The sequence below is a fragment of the Haliaeetus albicilla genome, chromosome 9, assembly GCF_947461875.1.
Source record: "Haliaeetus albicilla chromosome 9, bHalAlb1.1, whole genome shotgun sequence".
Taxonomy (NCBI): Eukaryota; Metazoa; Chordata; class Aves; order Accipitriformes; family Accipitridae; genus Haliaeetus; species Haliaeetus albicilla.
Window position 1 is genome coordinate 1,531,806 of NC_091491.1, and position 17,406 is coordinate 1,549,211.

General features: G+C 37.3%; 4 protein-coding genes across 8 annotated transcripts in view; 1 reads left to right on the top strand and 3 right to left on the bottom strand.

Moving 5' to 3' along the window:
• The window catches only part of NF1 (neurofibromin 1), a 104,798-nt gene that overhangs the window by 57,933 nt on the left and 29,459 nt on the right, over positions 1-17,406 (top strand). For all 5 annotated transcript variants that reach the window (XR_011326020.1, XM_069790868.1, XM_069790871.1 and 2 more), the window contains one exon: positions 16,861-17,293. Coding sequence is in view for 4 of the 5 variants with exons in the window: in XM_069790868.1 (XP_069646969.1) it covers positions 16,861-17,293 (433 nt within the window). In the remaining variant the exon portion in view is untranslated. The remainder of the gene's footprint in view (positions 1-16,860; positions 17,294-17,406) is intronic.
• Positions 1,483-6,673, bottom strand: OMG (oligodendrocyte myelin glycoprotein). The gene is made up of 2 exons (XM_009927907.2): positions 5,180-6,673; positions 1,483-4,441 (listed from the first exon to the last, which is right to left on the bottom strand). The coding sequence occupies exon 2, from the start codon at positions 4,433-4,435 to the stop codon at positions 3,116-3,118; it is 1,320 nt and encodes a 439-aa protein (XP_009926209.1). The 5' UTR covers positions 4,436-4,441; positions 5,180-6,673; the 3' UTR covers positions 1,483-3,115.
• EVI2B (ecotropic viral integration site 2B) lies at positions 6,997-9,840 on the bottom strand. The gene is made up of 2 exons (XM_069790873.1): positions 9,572-9,840; positions 6,997-8,328 (listed from the first exon to the last, which is right to left on the bottom strand). Exon 2 carries the CDS (start codon positions 8,295-8,297, stop codon positions 7,398-7,400), a length of 900 nt encoding a protein of 299 aa, XP_069646974.1. The 5' UTR covers positions 8,298-8,328; positions 9,572-9,840; the 3' UTR covers positions 6,997-7,397.
• EVI2A (ecotropic viral integration site 2A) lies at positions 11,357-15,707 on the bottom strand. The gene is made up of 2 exons (XM_009927908.2): positions 15,465-15,707; positions 11,357-13,345 (listed from the first exon to the last, which is right to left on the bottom strand). Exon 2 carries the CDS (start codon positions 13,327-13,329, stop codon positions 12,568-12,570), a length of 762 nt encoding a protein of 253 aa, XP_009926210.1. The 5' UTR covers positions 13,330-13,345; positions 15,465-15,707; the 3' UTR covers positions 11,357-12,567.

Below are 17,406 nucleotides of genomic sequence, written 5' to 3' on the forward strand. Positions count from 1 at the left end.
ATTATTTTATATTTATCATGGACTGAATGACCAGCATGTTTAAAACAACACAAACCGTTGCTGTCATGTTCACATCCATGCCTATCAGTATTATTTCAGTTTGACTGCACCGTTGCCAAGCAACAAGTGCATGACTCCTACATTTGCCTGCCTACTCTCTGCTCCATTATCAACTCATTTGTATTCCAGAAAAATACAAGGAAACCTAAATTTCAGCCTGCTTTATTGAAAGCAGTCTAAGAAGCCCTCTTGCTTGCACCTACCACAGGCAAGGAAGGTTTGGGTAGAGAGCACAGCCCTAGAACTTGGGAGTGCCATCTTACTTTTATACCCATCTGTAATTTTTTTGTATCCTAGCTTCCCAATCCTGTACATGTATTGGAAAACCGCATGACCCCATTTCCACTTCTAAGCTTTTATCAGCATGCACGAAACTTTGAAGTCTGGCTAGCAAGTCATTCGGTGTGGGGGCTTGCCGTTTGCCCCAAACAACTTCTGGAAAACAGTATTTTTTTTATAGAATTGCTGTTGACTGAATAGTCTTATTATGGGTGAAACATTCTCAGAACATTTAAAGTTGATTCGATGTAGGTTTTTTGCATGCAATGGCATTTGGCATCCTGTATTGAATTGTTCAGCAAAGACATGTGTAGTATTTCATGTAATTTCCTCAACTCAAGGCAGTTTAGTCATAGCACCTCATTTTGTGATCTCTGTCCTACCTTGCAAGCTAAGCTGCTTTAAACTGTGTGGGATGAAACCATATGGATGAGATAATTCTAGGAAGTACCTAGTTCTGAACATAAGTAGGTTGATACTGTTTTATAGTCAGTCAGTACTTGCAAATACATTGACTGTCCAAAGAGAGCGGCAGGCAGTGACTTTTTTTAATACTGGTCCTAGTTAGTGGAATTTATCAGTTCATGTCAGATGGTTTAACCTGGGGAAAAATATATGGAACTTGTGCAAGTGGGCAACTCTTTCAGACTGCTGGTAGCCACTTTATATAATGAGGCACTTGCACTGGCTGTTGAAGGTTACCATGCACATATTGCTTATGGTCTAGCTTGTCTAAACTTTCACTTGGATAACTAATCCCTGTCTACCTAAAACGTATGTCAGTCTTTGGTTTCGGGGGTTTTTTAGGTTTTCTGTCCTATTAAACATGGAGAATCTTTTTTTTGAGAGGGAGAAAGAGCTGCCTTTTTCTAGTGGATAGAGTGCCTTAGATGTTTGCAAGTTCTAAAGGGTAGGAAGGGGAAGTGTAAACCCTATGTTACTGTTATCTCATCAGCTTATCAATAAACAATATTCGGGGTACAGCAGTATTAAAGTAATACAATTTGATTTAACCATAATTTCCCCCCATAAGACATGAAGATTGAGCCAAATGTCTGCTTGAAATGGGTTTGTATAATAAAATATTACCTATTCGGTGTTATTACTATGCTTATTTGAAAAGAAGCACCGTCACTAATTCAGTTCAATACAAACGTAACTTTATTTTTACTTAAATGCCAATGAAATAACTGTACAAATTCATTGTGTAACATTTACTGTTAGAAATTAAAACACATTTCTGGTTATAGAAATACTGTTCACAATTGCAAAGTTGTGATTTCTCAGATACCAGTGGTTGTAAATGGTCTACAGCCCTCATTGACACCTAGGAGAAATAGGTAGAGGACTCCAGTCTCAGTAGTGAGGTTTTCTGGGGTTTGCAGCACCTTCATGCTACAATAACTGGAAATTAAATGGCCTGAAATGAGTGGAAAACATTGTATAAAGATTTGTAATATTAAGTGAATAATACTTTTTCAATGAACTTGTTCTTCAGTTTTCATTTCATGCTGTTTGCAAAACTTCATCTGTAGTATATCAAGTACCTTTGCCACATAATTTAAAGTATTTTCCTAGAGTGGACAGAACCATGCGTGCAACTATTTCTACTCACTGATGGTGCATAGGAGGAGAATAGCATTCATGCTCATCCTTATAAAGCAAGGATTTGGGCATGTTCAATGCCATGGACTGAATTAATTTTTTTTAAGTCACAAGATTCAAGGACTGTTTCAATGACAGCTTGACAACTAATTGCTTAATTGATTTGTTACATAACTGGCCTTAGAAATTGGCTGGTATTTCATTTTACTGATCAAAAAGTAGTAGTTTGATACATTCTGGCTGATTTGCAATATTCTTTTGAGCATAATGTATTAACATTTCAGATTTTTGGATGTCACTTGAAATAAAGTGAAGGAGTTCCCTTTCATTATATTTGTGTAGCTAACTCCTCGTTGTTGGAGAGTGTCATGGCATTGAACATCTTTTGTTTTCCTCTACTTTTATCTTTTTTTTTTTTTTTTTTTAATATGGAGTGAGAAATAACTTGCCTGCAATCTCTAAGTCAAGACAGAGCAAAAAGATATCAGCCCCTACCACTTTTCCCATGCTGAAGTTGGACCATGTTGCCTTCTCAGTTTACACCCTCTTAGTAGACATCATGGCATTGTCATATTTAATTCTTAAATTCAAAACTGTTGTTCTTCATATATAAAATATCCTAATACATATGAAGCAAACATAGATACACATGCTAGCAATTTTTCTCAGGAATAACTTCTGATTAGTGAAACAGCTAGGTTTAGTTCCTTTATTTTTTCCCTTCCTTTTGCATGTCGTCATAACTTACAAGGAATCTGTGCTGCTATATTACAAGAATTGCTCACTGGCAAGTCAAGCAAGACAATGCAGATATGATACAGGCCTTCTATTTTTTTCCAGTTGTTTAATGACAAAATCATACATAAAATCAGTACTTAAAATTCTGATGTTTTATTCTGTGCAAGTAAAATTAAAAATTTAAATACAAAATAAGCACATTTTTAAAAACAAAATCAAGGTTAGTTTTACTCAATTAAGACATATTAAAATAAGTAGCAGCTTAGTATCAAGACATTAGTGTGCACTTCTTTAATTAAGAACTGTTATTTTCTTTAGATCAGAGTCAGAACTTCGAATTTCTTGTTTGTTGGTTCATTATTTCAACTGGATGTCTTAACTCCAGCTATGTATCACAGGAATAAACTCAATAATTTTCACAAGGTACAAGCCCTTAGCCAATAAACATTGCCACTGCATTAAGCATTACAACATAAAACAAATACATGTCACAGATACTTGCTTTGGAGGGCACATGAGTATTCAAATTATTTGTAGTGGATTCCTCTTTCCTTAAGGTAGCAGTTGTGCTTTGAGGCATTTTGGAGTAGTTTGTTGGCATTCCACTGGTGATGCTTAAAGTCATAGGAGTAGTGGCTGATCCTGTTGAACGAGTCAGGCTTGAGTTCACCTCGGTTGAATCTTTGATGTACATTGTGTGTGTGGCTGCTGCTTCTTGAGAACTAACCTTCCTAGTTGTCAGATCTTCTGGGTAGAGGAGTAGTGGTCGGTCTGTGCTCGTAAACACTACAGTTTGGCTTAAGGTTGCCAAGGTAGTAACTTCCTTAGCTTTAAATTGTTTATGCATTTTTGTCATTTTGGTTGGTTCTGTTGCCACTGGAGAAGTAGCTTTGTCTGCTGCCTTCATTCCTTTAATCATGAGGCTAGAGTCTATAACTGTGGGAGCTGCTGAAGTTGGTGTGGCATCCATCCAAAGCAGAGATTGATTAGCACAGGGAGCCCCTATAACACTGGCAGCTGTTCCTTGCACCCATTTAAGCAAATAGGGGATATTTTGTTTGTCACTGCAGGACCATGGGTTGTTATATAGTGTTACCACTTGCAGCTGAAGGAGCTGGTCAAAAGCTTTGTCGGGAATGTATGTGAACTTGTTGTTGTGCAGGTAGAGGCTTGTAAGGTGTTGTAGTCTCACCAGTGTTCCTGGAAGTATCTGGGACAAGAAGTTATTGGATAGATCCACCGTCTCTATGTTGTAGGGCATATTGGTTGGAACTGTCCAAAGTTTGTTGCTACTGAGATTGAGAAACTTGAGACTGCTCAGTGTGTTGTTGATCAGAACAGCTCTTTCCACCATATTCCTGGAAACATCGAGCACTTTAAGATTCCACTGGTAAGCTGTATCAAGTTTCTGAAGAACTTTAATGTTGTTGTTTATGGCATATAATTCCCATAAGGACTTGGGCAGATGAGCAGGAACATTCTTGAGCCAATTATTTGAAATATCAAGGGTCCTCAAATTGGTGAATCTCGTTAGCTGATGATCGAGATCTACAAACTGGTTAAAGGACAGATTTAAATATGTAATGTTGTCTTGAAGTCCATGTGGCAGTATAGTTAAGTTTCTGCCTGAACAGTCCACATTCCTGTCGTTTCCTGAGCATGTACAGTTAGAAGGACAGATACCCGAAACAGTGGGTATGAAAAACAGAAGGACCAGCAGACAGGTAGATGTATTCAATATCTGGTATTCCATTGTTGCCTGAAAACAAATATACCAAAATGACACCCTTTAAATCCACGTAATATATTTTATTTCTTTATAAGGGTTGTCTTTGCAATGGCCACTTGCAGGAGAAATTAAGTAAAAATATCAATAAACCCCTTTGTGGCATGGTCCTTTTTAGAATTGTTCAAGAGAGACTTTACAAAGCATCCCTTCATAGACTGTCATGTTGTCTGGCAGAATGAGACTTGTTTTTTCATCTCCCTTTCCCCCTCAAGCTCAAATGAGGGCTTTCTTCCGAAAATGCAAGTCTCTTCCAAATGTTATACAATGTCTGCTTCTTGTTTTTAGTGATTTCAAGCCTATATTATGTTTGGAATAATGTGTTCTTTTATACAGGATGAAAAAATGGCTGTCAACTGGATCTGCTTTACAAATCTCTGCAGTAATGTAGCAGTCCCCCCCCATACATGCGTGCTATTTGCTTAAGTAGAATTGGTTAAAATACATCTTAAACTGTTAGGAATTTAGTTTGAACCCCAAATTCCATGTTCATGCTATCATGCACATTATTATTATTCCTTATTATAGTGTTAATTACATTCTCAAAGCTGCTAACACATGTTTGAAAGCTGGATTAATGTTAGTAAGAAATCTCTGACACTGCAGCAAATTTCTGGTGCAAGCATCTGTCATCAACTAATAATTTCTTTCTTATTTCTGTCTTTATTGTTGTAGTAGGTTTTTGTGATTAAAAACAAAAAACAAACTTACCGTAATCTCTTCTGCAATATCAGCACATCATTTCTGTGAAAGATTTAAGCTTAGAGGTCGTCTTGTTCTAGAGAGTAGCTACAGTTGCTGTCTGTGGATTGTGCTTGCCTCTTCAGCTGCATCGTATTGCTGCTAGCTGGGGCTCTGCAACCACCTGATCTGCACTACATTGGAGGACTGCAGAGCTGTCGTTGGTGCTGACTCAAATTTATTGCCAAGCGAGCATATTCAATAAAATAGTTGGTTGTTATAATTTGAATTAGTTAACTTCTCCGTTTCTATATTTTATGCTATGTTAATGCCTCAAAACATAACATGTAAGATTGCCTACATAAACAGTACCAAATGAAATTTCTGTAGACTATTTTAGCTTAAGCTGTGATTCCATTTAAATGTTCCTATTTAAAAAGTCATGTTAAGTTGTGTTCTTTTTTACCTTAGGTTAACCTCTCCTCCTGTAATAAAGGTTAATGTTAATTTAGGCTTCCTATCTTAAGCTTCTTTAAGCTACGCTGCCAGAATATCTTTTCATCATTTTAAAATACTCAGTTTTCTACTCCTCAGATCAGGCTATCACTATATTGTCAGGTATAATATAGCTCAGCTTGTAGGATTTTACAGATTTCTATTGGTAATCTTTATCTGAATTTCTCAAAACAATATGGTAAGAGTGGATATAGTTTATAATGCTGTTAATTTTAACATGGTGTAACGCAACAAGCCTTAAAAAAAATATTTGCGTAATTGGAATGCTGTTCTTAAGGCATACACAGTCATATAGCTTATATAAAGAGTAAGAAAAAATTGTAAATATCTTTTCCTACGTCCATTGTATGCACAGCAGCCTAGAATTGCATTTGCATAACTTATTTTTAGTGGTAATTTAAAGATTTTGAAGTTTATTGTTATAATATGTGCTAACATGTGCTCTGTGCAACATCCACAGATACATTCTCTCCCCAAGCAAATTCAAAACTACAAACTCTTTGCCATTTTGCAGACATGTCATGGAAAGCTAGCTTCAGCATCTAGCAGCTTCTTTCTATAAATCTAAACGTTCAGTACAGGTTAAAAAAAAAAGGAAATTAATTTGCCTCTAAGACCTCCCTCCTACTTCCCACTAAAAAGTTAGCTTATCCAAATGCATTTTTTCTTTAGACAGGACACTACTCTTTAGACACTTGTACTCAGGGCCCAGAAAGGAACATGTAAAACACTTAGACACCTTGTGTTAAAAGGAATCTGGCACCGACACAACATTAAATAAATTTTTAAAGTTTATATTAATAATATTGAGGGCATTTTGAAAATACTGCTTCAGAGGAAGAAGTTAGTGAATGTGCACAACTAATTCTGCTAATCATTTGCCTGAGTGTTCTGCACACTGTTTCTGTTTTATCCGTAAAAATCCAAAGTATCTAGGTAAAAGAAAGCCTTTTTGTACTTGTTCTTCAAGTGTTTGGAGCCATTTCAGCTTTTTAGTGACCACTATATTAACTGTTTACTCGCACTGTTCTCTGCTTTACCAAACAATAGTGTGAAGCCACTGGAGGTTCTATACCAGTGAACTTTTTGGCAATACTTCATCTAAAGGAAATCTTTTTGCTATTAGTAAAGAACAACTGATGGCTGTTAGGAGGATTTGTTTCAGGTACCTGTAATCCATTGTTACCAAGTTGTTGCCCAGTCATATGCAGAAAACGGGTCTTCGAATTAACATTGATATGTATGCATGTCGAGGCCTTTAGACTTTGTTTTGAATTCGGAGGTTTGTATCTAAGCAAATATTCAGTTGTGCTTTAAGTGACCAAAACATCTTTGAATTAGAAAGCTTTATTAAAATGAACTTGAATTCATTGCATTCACTTATACAGCCTAGTAGAACAAACAATTTTTAGAAGCTCTGAGTCCCTCTAAAGCTGTACTGTTTCTTGAAAGCTCAGTGTTTATGTGTAGTTACATGTATGTATATACTGGCACACAAAGGTGTGCATACTCTGTCTTCTGTAATCTCCAAAATTTGGAATCACTAGTTACAAATAATTAGTGGGCACAATCTGTATTGTATTTTGTAATGATTTCCTTCAGGCAGAAGCAAGTTGTTGCCTTTTGTGAAAGCTGAAGTTAAGAAACACAGGGGAAATGCTCATGCTGTGGTCTCACTGTTCTTGCCTGCGTCAACTTCCCCTTTTTTTCAGTTATTTGAAGAATACTTCATTTAAGAAAAATGTGAAGTATGCTGGAAATCAGCTTTGGCAGTCTGTAAAGGGTGTTCTGGCTGGGGCAGTGGTTCCTGGCTCTCTTGAGTATGTAACTCGGGTGGTGGGGGAAATTGTTCCTCTGTTTCTGAGTGAAACTCCTGGGTCTTGCCGAGATCCGAACTCTGATCCTCCCTTGGTTCCCTGAGCCAGTCAGGTGGAGGTGGCAGGTCGGGCGATTCAGGTGATGCCGCTGGGTGAGGACCGGAGTCGGGTGCGCAGCTTGCTGCTGCTGAGGTGGGAGCTGGAGACGCATCCGTGTTGGGAACTGAAATACCGGCTACAGAGCATGCTTCAGCTGGCGGAGGCAATTGCCTGTTTTCATTACTGGTAGTGCAGTGGGATGGTTTCTCTGATGCAGTGGGATCCTGCTGTAAGTTTGAGTCTTGCTTCGATTTCCAAGGCAACATAAATAAAACTGATGAACGTTTGGTAGTCTGGTCAGAGTCCATAAAGACATCTGGTACGTCTCCATCTGCAAATGGAGAACGACCTGCCCAATTTGAATCCACTAGAACTGACTTCTTGCAGCACTTCCGCAGAAGAATTAAAATAATAGCCATTATCATACTAACCAAAATGATACCAACTATCAGTGCTGCTATCCAGCTTCCATCGCTAGGTTCTGCATGTGCTTTAGGGAACTGAGGTGGTGTCGCAACAGTCAGTGCTCTTCCAGATTTGTGTAAACTGGGTCCAGTTGCTTGCAACTGATGTAGAGGAGCTTTGTCTTCTGCTGGGTTCCTGATACTGGTATATGCGTTTCTTTTATTCATGGAAATGTTTTGAGGTATTGCTGTAGAAAGTGATTTCCAGATTTCTCCATAGAAGAGAACCAGTATTACTTGGTTGCTGGCCATTTTCCTGCAGCCTCTTTAAATATGTCCTCTCCTATAGCAGGAATGAAACAGAACATATTAACTTGAAAATTGTGTGTGTTGTATTGTTACGCTTTACTGACACCAGACAATTTTATGTTAATACTATAGTAGTGAAAATAATATTAGACCCAATGTTTAAAATTTCATGCCTGTTCCCATTTGCAAAGCAGGTTTGTCACTGACTTGACAACAGCAAGCAGATTTTCAACATTATTGATCATTCTAATTAAGTGACTTTTCTGAAGGGAATGTCTTGATTATTACCTTTTTTCACCTTATCAGAAAAAGGCATCAGCAGAGAAGCCCTAACAGTGTTTCAAAATAACATTTATCAATCATGTAAATGGTTATGGACCTGGAACAAAATATGAAACACTTGAGCAGTATTAACAACACGATTGTCACGGGTGAAGAAAATTGTCTTGTTTTGATGGATATAAGCTGAGACCTAAGTTTAAAGGGTCTTTACAGTTCTCTTAAACTTTTATTTCCTGTTCTTGCCTCTCTTCAGCAGTTAAGGGTAGACCATATTAATTTTTAAGAAGTTTCCAAATACTGATGCTGTAATGGAACAGCACTTTAATGTTAAACTGTTTTTATAAATATATTCAGGCATGTGGAACGCTTTTTGTGATGGAGGAGATTGTGTTAATGTTAAGTTGTTGGCATGAAACAAACACCTTTTTTTTTCCTGTACTGTTTAGAGTTCAGGTCTCTGAATGTCTCTGTATGAAATAAATGATATAAAATATATCCACTACATAGTGGTTTTTTTATCTGAAGTTATTTTCATGCAATTTGAGCTCATTTATTAGTTACTGTAATGCTAGTTATATGAAGCTGTTTCTGGGAAATTAATATGTATACATCTTTGTGGGTTTACAAATATGCAAAATTAAATTTCAGATGCAATAGTCTAAACACGTATGAGTAATAAATTAATGCTTCTTGAGAACATTTTGATCTGAACTCTATAAGGTTTATAACAGTTAAAAATGATTCAATTTAATTTTTATTCTGCTCTTCTCAAAATATAGTTAAATAATACTTACATGTTGAGTTCATGATAGTTCATAGTAACAACATCAAACAACATGTGTTTGAAACCCTAATACTTTTAAGATACAGACATTCAACAAGAGCTTTGAATACATCCTGAAGTCAGGACAAACACAGTGCTGTACACAGTGCAGTTCCATTTCAAACCAAATAATACAAATATTAAGCTTTTCCATCTTGAAGTTGATTCTTACCTGCACATTTATGTTCTATCGGGCAAGCATCGTCTTACTTTTTTGTTTGAAGCCTTAGGAAGACGGACCGTGTGCTGAAAGTCAAGCAGCTTAAAATGGCTCGTTTCATGTTGAAGTAGGTTTCTGCAGCTGAGGAGGAAGTTTACCAACACTTGCTGCAGGAAGTGTCAAGAGTGGGGAGATTACTAAGAGCCCTATCTCGGAGTTTGCATGCTTTATGAGCAAACTTTTCAGCTCTGCCATTTTTATAGAACTCAAATTTTGTGGCTTTTGCCCAGTATGTGCCTATTATGTAGAAATTCATAAATACTTGTCTGCCTGTCTTTGTTGAAAATACTTACAGTTACTTCTGTGCGAGTCAAAAATTATGCAAGTTCGGATTGGATTTGGATCTTACTGATTTAATTTCAGTGGTGGGTTTGGTGCACTGTCATGACTATTAGTGGAAAATCAACCTTAGGTTCATTACAGTGAGTCATAGAAAGCTATCTGATCACAGGATGCTGGCTTGCTTACGCATCTTCATTTGTGCAGTTAAAAGGCAGATAACTACAGATTTCACCCTTCTCCTGCCCCTCCCATGTTATTATTCTGTCTGGATGACTTTGGTACCTGCTACCATCATTAATGGAGGGCTGTGCTCTCTGGGCAGCTGTTCTCCCACTGTCTGTCTTTGTCCATACCGTTTAGTGTAACCCAAACTACTTTCTTTTGACTCCTTGAGCATTTTTGCCTAGAAAGGCTGCCTGGCAAAAAGAAACATGCACAAATATGTCCTCACGGTATTTTGCAAGTGTGTTCTGCCAGTGTGCCAAGTAGCTACTGCCAGATCCTTCTGCAGCTTTTCATCTCCTCCTGCTTTTCCTGTTGTGCCTCTCTTCTGATTGCATGAGTTTTCTTTTTCAGACTCTCCCTGCTCCTGCAGCAAACACAAATCCTGATCCCATACTCACACTATAACTCCTAATTTCTTGTCTGATTCCTTTATCTCATCCCCATTCTTTTCAACCCTCATAGTCTCCACCTATCTTTTGCCACAGTTCCCACCTCACTGGCAGTTAGTTCTTTTTCCTTCCTGTTTTTCCTTCCTTCCACTAATACGATCCTGGTTCTTTCCTTTTTTGCCAGCTTTTTTCATGACACTGCTGGTTTACCCCTTTAATCTGCTGCCTGCTAACAGTTTACTATGGTCCTGTATGCAGAGCGGCTAGCTCTTAGAGATTCATTCTCCTGTTTTAGTTATGTTACCTTCCTAGCTGTGAGCAGTTTTATACCAGGTTAGATTCTCACATTTGCCGCCTCAGATTCTTTTTTTAGTACTTGCACAGCCTCTGCTGTTGCCTCCTGTGCTTGTGGTCATTTTGGGGATGGAAGAGGTAACTGCAATGCAGCATCCCCCAAGCCTGCCCTTCAGCTCTCTGTCACCAATGTCAGATGTTCTCAGTTCATCTCCTAAGTACTAGGTTGTCATCACTGGTCTGTCACAGTTTGCCCTTACTCTTCTCGCCTTTCTCCTCATGTTTTAGAAATGCCTGACATAATCCCTTGTCCTCCCATTCTACTTGTGTGTTGTGCCTCATCCCTTTGAGCGCTAAGGTCTGAATATGTGGTTTATGGCAGATTCATTGGAATTTGCCCTGTATTTTCTTTTTTTACTAATGACTCCCAGTTCTGGGCTAAGCTTGCAAACTCTTTCCAACTTTATCTTCCTTACTACACAAACCACCTTTGATATGGGCAGTTGCATTATTTTAGCTCTTGCGCTCTTGGCTTCCATGATACTGTCTTCTTGCTTCTCTGTTGCTTCTTTACTTGCCCTTTCAGCAAAGTTTATGGGTGATGTAATGGAACATGAATTGGGGATTCAGTCATGTCCTGGTTCTTTCAAACTCATACAACCATCTCTTGTGTCAAAAATGTTTATTACCCATGCACAGGATGTTTAGAGCTTTGTCATTATGCAGTTCTAGCACTTGTAACCATGGTGCAACAGATCATCTTCCACCCAAGAAGTAGCCTGTGAAAAGCTTCTCGTGTTTCCTTAAAATAACAAAGCTCTGCTGTAGTGAGACCAGACACAGACATCTCCTCAGAAGTATGGGAAAATCAGGTCTATATGAGAATAAAGAAGCTAAAAGTTTTGGTGGTTTGGAAGAAATTTGTGGCATGTTCTAATTGGTTGTATTAAGGACAAAGTGGAGTGTGTTTCCATGATGCAAGAAATCACAGCTAGCCATCAGAGAAGACCTTTACTGACCTTCAGCAAATGTTATAGGAATATAATATTCCAAAATGCTTTGTGTACTATTTTTTGTAATATTTTGAGTTAGAGAAATAGTATCACAGAAGTCACGTTATTTGAAAATTGATGTTGCTAGTTTATTGGAGGTAACAAATTGAAACAGTTTTCATATTCTAACATATAATACAAACTTCATATATTCATACACAAAGTTGAAACATAATAAATATGATTCAAATCTCTATCTGGTTCAAAAGCAATTAAGCTGCTGTAAGAAGTTCTTGATGGAAAAAGCTGAAAGGGCATTTTGAGAGGGACTAGTTCCTGATTCAGTAATTGCATCAAAGTTGTGACTGAATTATGGTTTTCTTAAAAAAGCAACTTGGTTATACCTGTGTAGCACCTTATGGCATGGTATATTTATTAGACTAACAGTCCTTTCCTTTTTTTCCCCCTAATGATCTTTGAGAGGGGGCAGACTTCTGTCCTTTTGTTTTATCCCATTCAGCCCGTCGCCATGATTTCTGGTCAAAGGAGTAAAACCAGTCTTGACACTATAGAAAGCTGTTTAATACAATCTTACTCCCTTCTAGATCTACAAGTTGCTATAGCATTCCTGCTATCATAAAAGGAAAAACCTTAAGATCTGAATTTAGTTTTCCTGTGTTAGAATTCTTGTTGTTACTTGAAAGCTAAGTTTTTGCTTTATATTAATGACATAAAGGCAACAGATGAGTTTTTACCTGAGTCTGAATTAAATCTCAACTACAAAATTGGTTAAAATGGGTTTGTGTGACTTTGATGGTTCTTTGTTTTCCTGTTGGTTATCTGTTTCCTTAGTGAGTTTCTCAGTAGTTTCATCTTTGGTTTTCCTTTGGATTGCAGCATCTCTCCCTGATATTAAGTCTTGCATTATTGAGTCAGTTCCAGTTGTCTCCTTAGGCATCCTCTGCCACGTTCCTGCTGCAGTTGGCCATAAACTGTTAGTTGCCAGAATATCACCATTGCTCCTGGGCCTACGTTTTCCTTGCTGAGTTTTTTTGAGATATGACATTTTGTTTGCTATTACGACTGTCGACAGAAATAAGAAGGTGCAGATAAGCACAAGTACTGCTATTATAATGAAGCAAATCAGTATAAGAGACTTATTGTATTCACATATTTCTTTTGTCATTGTACTCTTGGGTTTGCTGGTATTCCTGGGTCCTGCAGTGGCAGAAACAGCACTTCTGGCAGGGGAAGATGTTGAATTTTGGGCCATTGTGGAGAATAAGAATTGCAGGGTACTTGTCTGCATTTCGGAAGTAGTCATTTTGCTGCTGAAATTGGTGCTCAGAGGAGAATTTGTATTGGCTTCCATTATATTCTGGCTTCTGCTTAGGTTTTGGCTGATAGGATTCCAGGTTTCATTTACAGCCCTAGGATAATCAGTATGGTTTGCACTTGCTTGCAGACACAAAGAAAAGATTGTGACAGGGAAGGCAAAGTGTAGCTTACTATGTCTCTTTGTCTTCATCTTCCTATTTGGTCACCTACAAAAATACAAATTATGGTATTAGTTTAGTAAATGCTAGCTCTTAGACGTTTGAATCAGACTTCTCGGGGAACAGTAGAGAGCAGCCTTTCTGATGAAAAAAAATATGTAACTTGACCCTGTTTTTAGTGGATATAGGAGGACGAGTTCAAGCAGTTGGTATTCTGAAAGAATAGGTTGTCCCAAATTTCTGACAGTTTGAGGTTTATAGAAAATATATGAAGATTAAAAAAGAATATAGAGCAGAAAGGAAGCTGTTTCCTACGAACTACTCAGTGATGTAGAGGCAGACTCTGTGGTAGTTCCTCCTCTTTAAAGCTGGCCATATTACAACTTTTAAGTTCATCAGTTCTGCTTTTACACAGTGAAAGGAGAAACCCATGTAAAGTTTACAGATTACTGCTTCTTACCCGCCTGTATTCCCCGGGATGTGGGAAACATAACCGTGCCTGTAAAGGTGATTGAGTGAAAAACTTTAATCTAAAATGTTCCTGTAAGTGACATCAGTAACTTATTTTAATTGTTTATGTTTCTTAGCACAGCTGTCTGGAGTATTTCATAAATGCCTAAGAAAATCTTTGTTCTCTAATTTTTCTGCTTTATTATACAAAAGGCTATTTATCACAAATGTACTTCTCAAATTTTTCTCATAAACATGCTACAGATTGTGACATTTTCTTTAAAATGCTTGAGTTAATTATGCAAATGATATTACCATTAGTATGTTCTGTTTCACATTTTTTCTAGTATTCAAATTGGTACCTGTTGAATTTGTCTGGCAGACAGGAAACTGATCTTTAGGTTAGTCTGATACTAAGATAATAACCTCAAAGTAATAGTGACAAATTAGACAAGCAGTGAACCACTTCACTGCTGCTACTTTATCCAGTTTGCATGTGTCAGACATGTTCAGAGTTTTAAGGCTTATTATCCCATCCAGCGTCTCACTTTCACCTGTCTCTATCAGCAGAACAGAATGTTTCCTTTGAATGTTACAGAACCATGTTTGGTTCAAATATAAATATTGTAGAGAATGACCAAAAGTAACAGTGCTATATTTTATAAATACATTTGTTCTTGAAGCTATTACTTTAAAAGTAATGAAGCATATCTGTATGTTTGTAAGACTAGGTAATTTTGAAATATTCCAGACAATGTTTATTTTTATCATAGTCAAAAGTTAGCGTGCCTACCAAAGAACTTAATATATTCACCCCCAAAAATCAGAGGGGTGAACTTGCCTATTTTGCAAAACCCAAATGGCAGTGTGTTGAACTGCTGAAGTCCTCCAGGAAAATGAAAGAAGTGATATGCCTGGTATGTAACCAGGGAACAAACTCTGGGTGTCTCTCCTTACATGACAAAGGAGCAGCAAAAGATAAATGTACCTTTTTTACTTTGCAGTTCACCCGTAACATAAAATTAGACTCCATTCTGAGATGAATCTTTGTTGTTAAGTTTGAATTAGAAACCACCTTAGTAATCAACTACAGCTCAGGTAGAATTTTTATCTTCATATGGTAAAGGTTGCCTGGAAGATGCCTTGTAGCTTACTTCAAAAAGGAAGAAAAGCAAAAACAGCAAAGCCTTTTTTTTTTTTTTTTTTTGAAACAAAACAACATTTCACATAAAGTTTCTGCATGACATGCAAAACTGAGATACATTTGCCAGTACAGATATACTCCAACATTTAATGTTACTGTCAGAGAGTTGCAACTCTCTTTCTGCCCACTCCCTCCAAGACTACAGTAAGTCCAGTGTTAATTGTAGCGTACTAGACCAGATGTGCTTTTCTTAAAAATAAACAAACTGATGTTGTTAAGGGCTTCACTTAAAATCATGAGAGGAAAGGAACTGATCATTAAAGAGCAACAACAGAGATGAGTAGCGACTGTCACTGTTAATTCTTTGGAGTCTGATTGTGAATAACCTTTAACATTACTAAAAATACAGTTATATCAGCTTCCTTAATTCAGGTGGAGATAATATTTGTACAGATTGTTACTATTTATGAGTTATTTGAACTTCTTTAAAAATACTTTTGCATATAATTTTCTAGAAAATCTAAGAAACTTTGAAGTGGAACTTAAAATAGGAGAAGGAAAATGTGTACTTACCTTGCTGAGATGTAGTCAAAAGAAAATTGGTGTTTCAGATATTTAGTCCTTTAACACTAAGATTTCTTTGTGCATATATTTGCTCTTAGGGTGCAAACGGCCAATAATGTAAAGCAAGTAGATTTAGACAATGCTGGTATTTTTTAAGCAAATCTGTAACTGAAATTATATGTCGTTTACTCTAAGTGGAGAACTAAAACCACAGAGATGACACACTTCCTTTTTGTAACAACTATACCATGACACGTTAGAGGGGGAAAAACACCGACTTGCCCAAATTAGCTCTCAGAACAACAGGAAGTAACATGAGGGGAAAAAAGTATCCTCGGCAGACAAATATTCTACGTTCATGAAATTTATCTCCTCAGTTATCCTATGCTCAGGTGGTTTCCCTCAGATGTTATCAAGAACAGTGTCCCAATACACTTAAAACTACATACGTGCTTACAACATTTATTAGCTCTTTCTGTAGCCTGTTGGTTTGCCTTGAAAGAGTTAATGCTAGCTTGAAACAGTGATAGGTATTTAAAAGTACCTTAGATGTTCATGAGCTACTGTTGAGTTTGATTTTTAATTAATTCTTCCTAGTAGAATTTTGTCTGCTGTGCTAGCTCTGGAGACTTGGTTTGGGCAGATGTGCTGTCCAGTCTCATAAAATTCAGAGAATTGTTGAAGAGAACAAAAGGTTCTTAATATTTATATGTTATCTGAATGTTTTTTTGGAAAGAGTTACTTTGTAGGCAAATCCTCTGTACTACTCAGAGGACTGACCATCCTTAGAAACACTCAACCAGGCATTAGAGTGCACTGCAGAATATAGCAAATGAAATGTATTTGAGATCCTCAGAAAGTTGGTATGTGGATGCTTAATTAGTCTTAATTAAGACTTCTGAAATAAATGCATTTTTGCACATATAAAAATAGCTATAATTTGTATCTCTAAGGAGGTTAAAAAGTTGGTTTGAGGGACTTTTAATTTTAAACAAACTCTGACCTCTTTTCATGTAATCCAGTTTTGATCCAGTTGATGCACTGTTGCTCTCCAGCATGGATTTTATTTTTTCTTGTAGTAGAGTAAACTTGCCTGTCTGGAGGTTGCTTGGCTGTGGTAGGTTGCGTGGCACTTGAAAATGAAGTTGAGTTAAATCCCAAGTCAAGCTTCATCATCGTGGGCACTAAACTTGGCTGGAGTGTGAGCTATGACAGAATAGTAATAGATGCCTTTAGGCTGTAGCTGCCAGTCCAGTGTCATTGCTTTGGATCAGTGGTATTTTTAGAACTGTGTGAAAGATCGGTCTGGTTTAGTGTAGCAATAGTATGTGTAATACACCACTCAAATGCTTGTAACGTGGATCTAAAATGCAAACCCAACAACGCCTGTCTTGTTTTCTTACAGATTCAAGACTGGTCAGATCAACGGAGATTTATTGATATACCATGTACTGCTAACTCTGAAGCCATACTATGCAAAGCCATATGAAATTGTAGTGGACCTCACACATGCTGGCCCCAGTAACCGCTTTAAAACAGACTTTCTTTCTAAATGGTTTGTAGTTTTTCCAGGCTTTGCTTATGAAAATGTCTCAGCAGTTTTTATTTATAACTGTAACTCTTGGGTCAGAGAATACACCAAATACCATGAAAGGCTCTTGACAGGTTTGAAAGGAAGCAAAAGGCTTATTTTCATAGACTCTCCAGGGAAACTGGCAGAGCACATCGAACACGACCAGCAGAAACTCCCAGCAGCTACCTTGGCTTTGGAGGAGGACTTGAAAGTGTTTCACAATGCTCTCAAACTGGCTCATAAAGACACCAAAGTTTCTATTAAAGTAAGTCCTTTTAATGCTGTTCCTAGTGAATTGTTACATTTTTATAAGGATTTGAATGTGATTTTACTGTCTCTTAATTTTCCTCTCCTGTCTTGAGGAGAAAACACAATTTA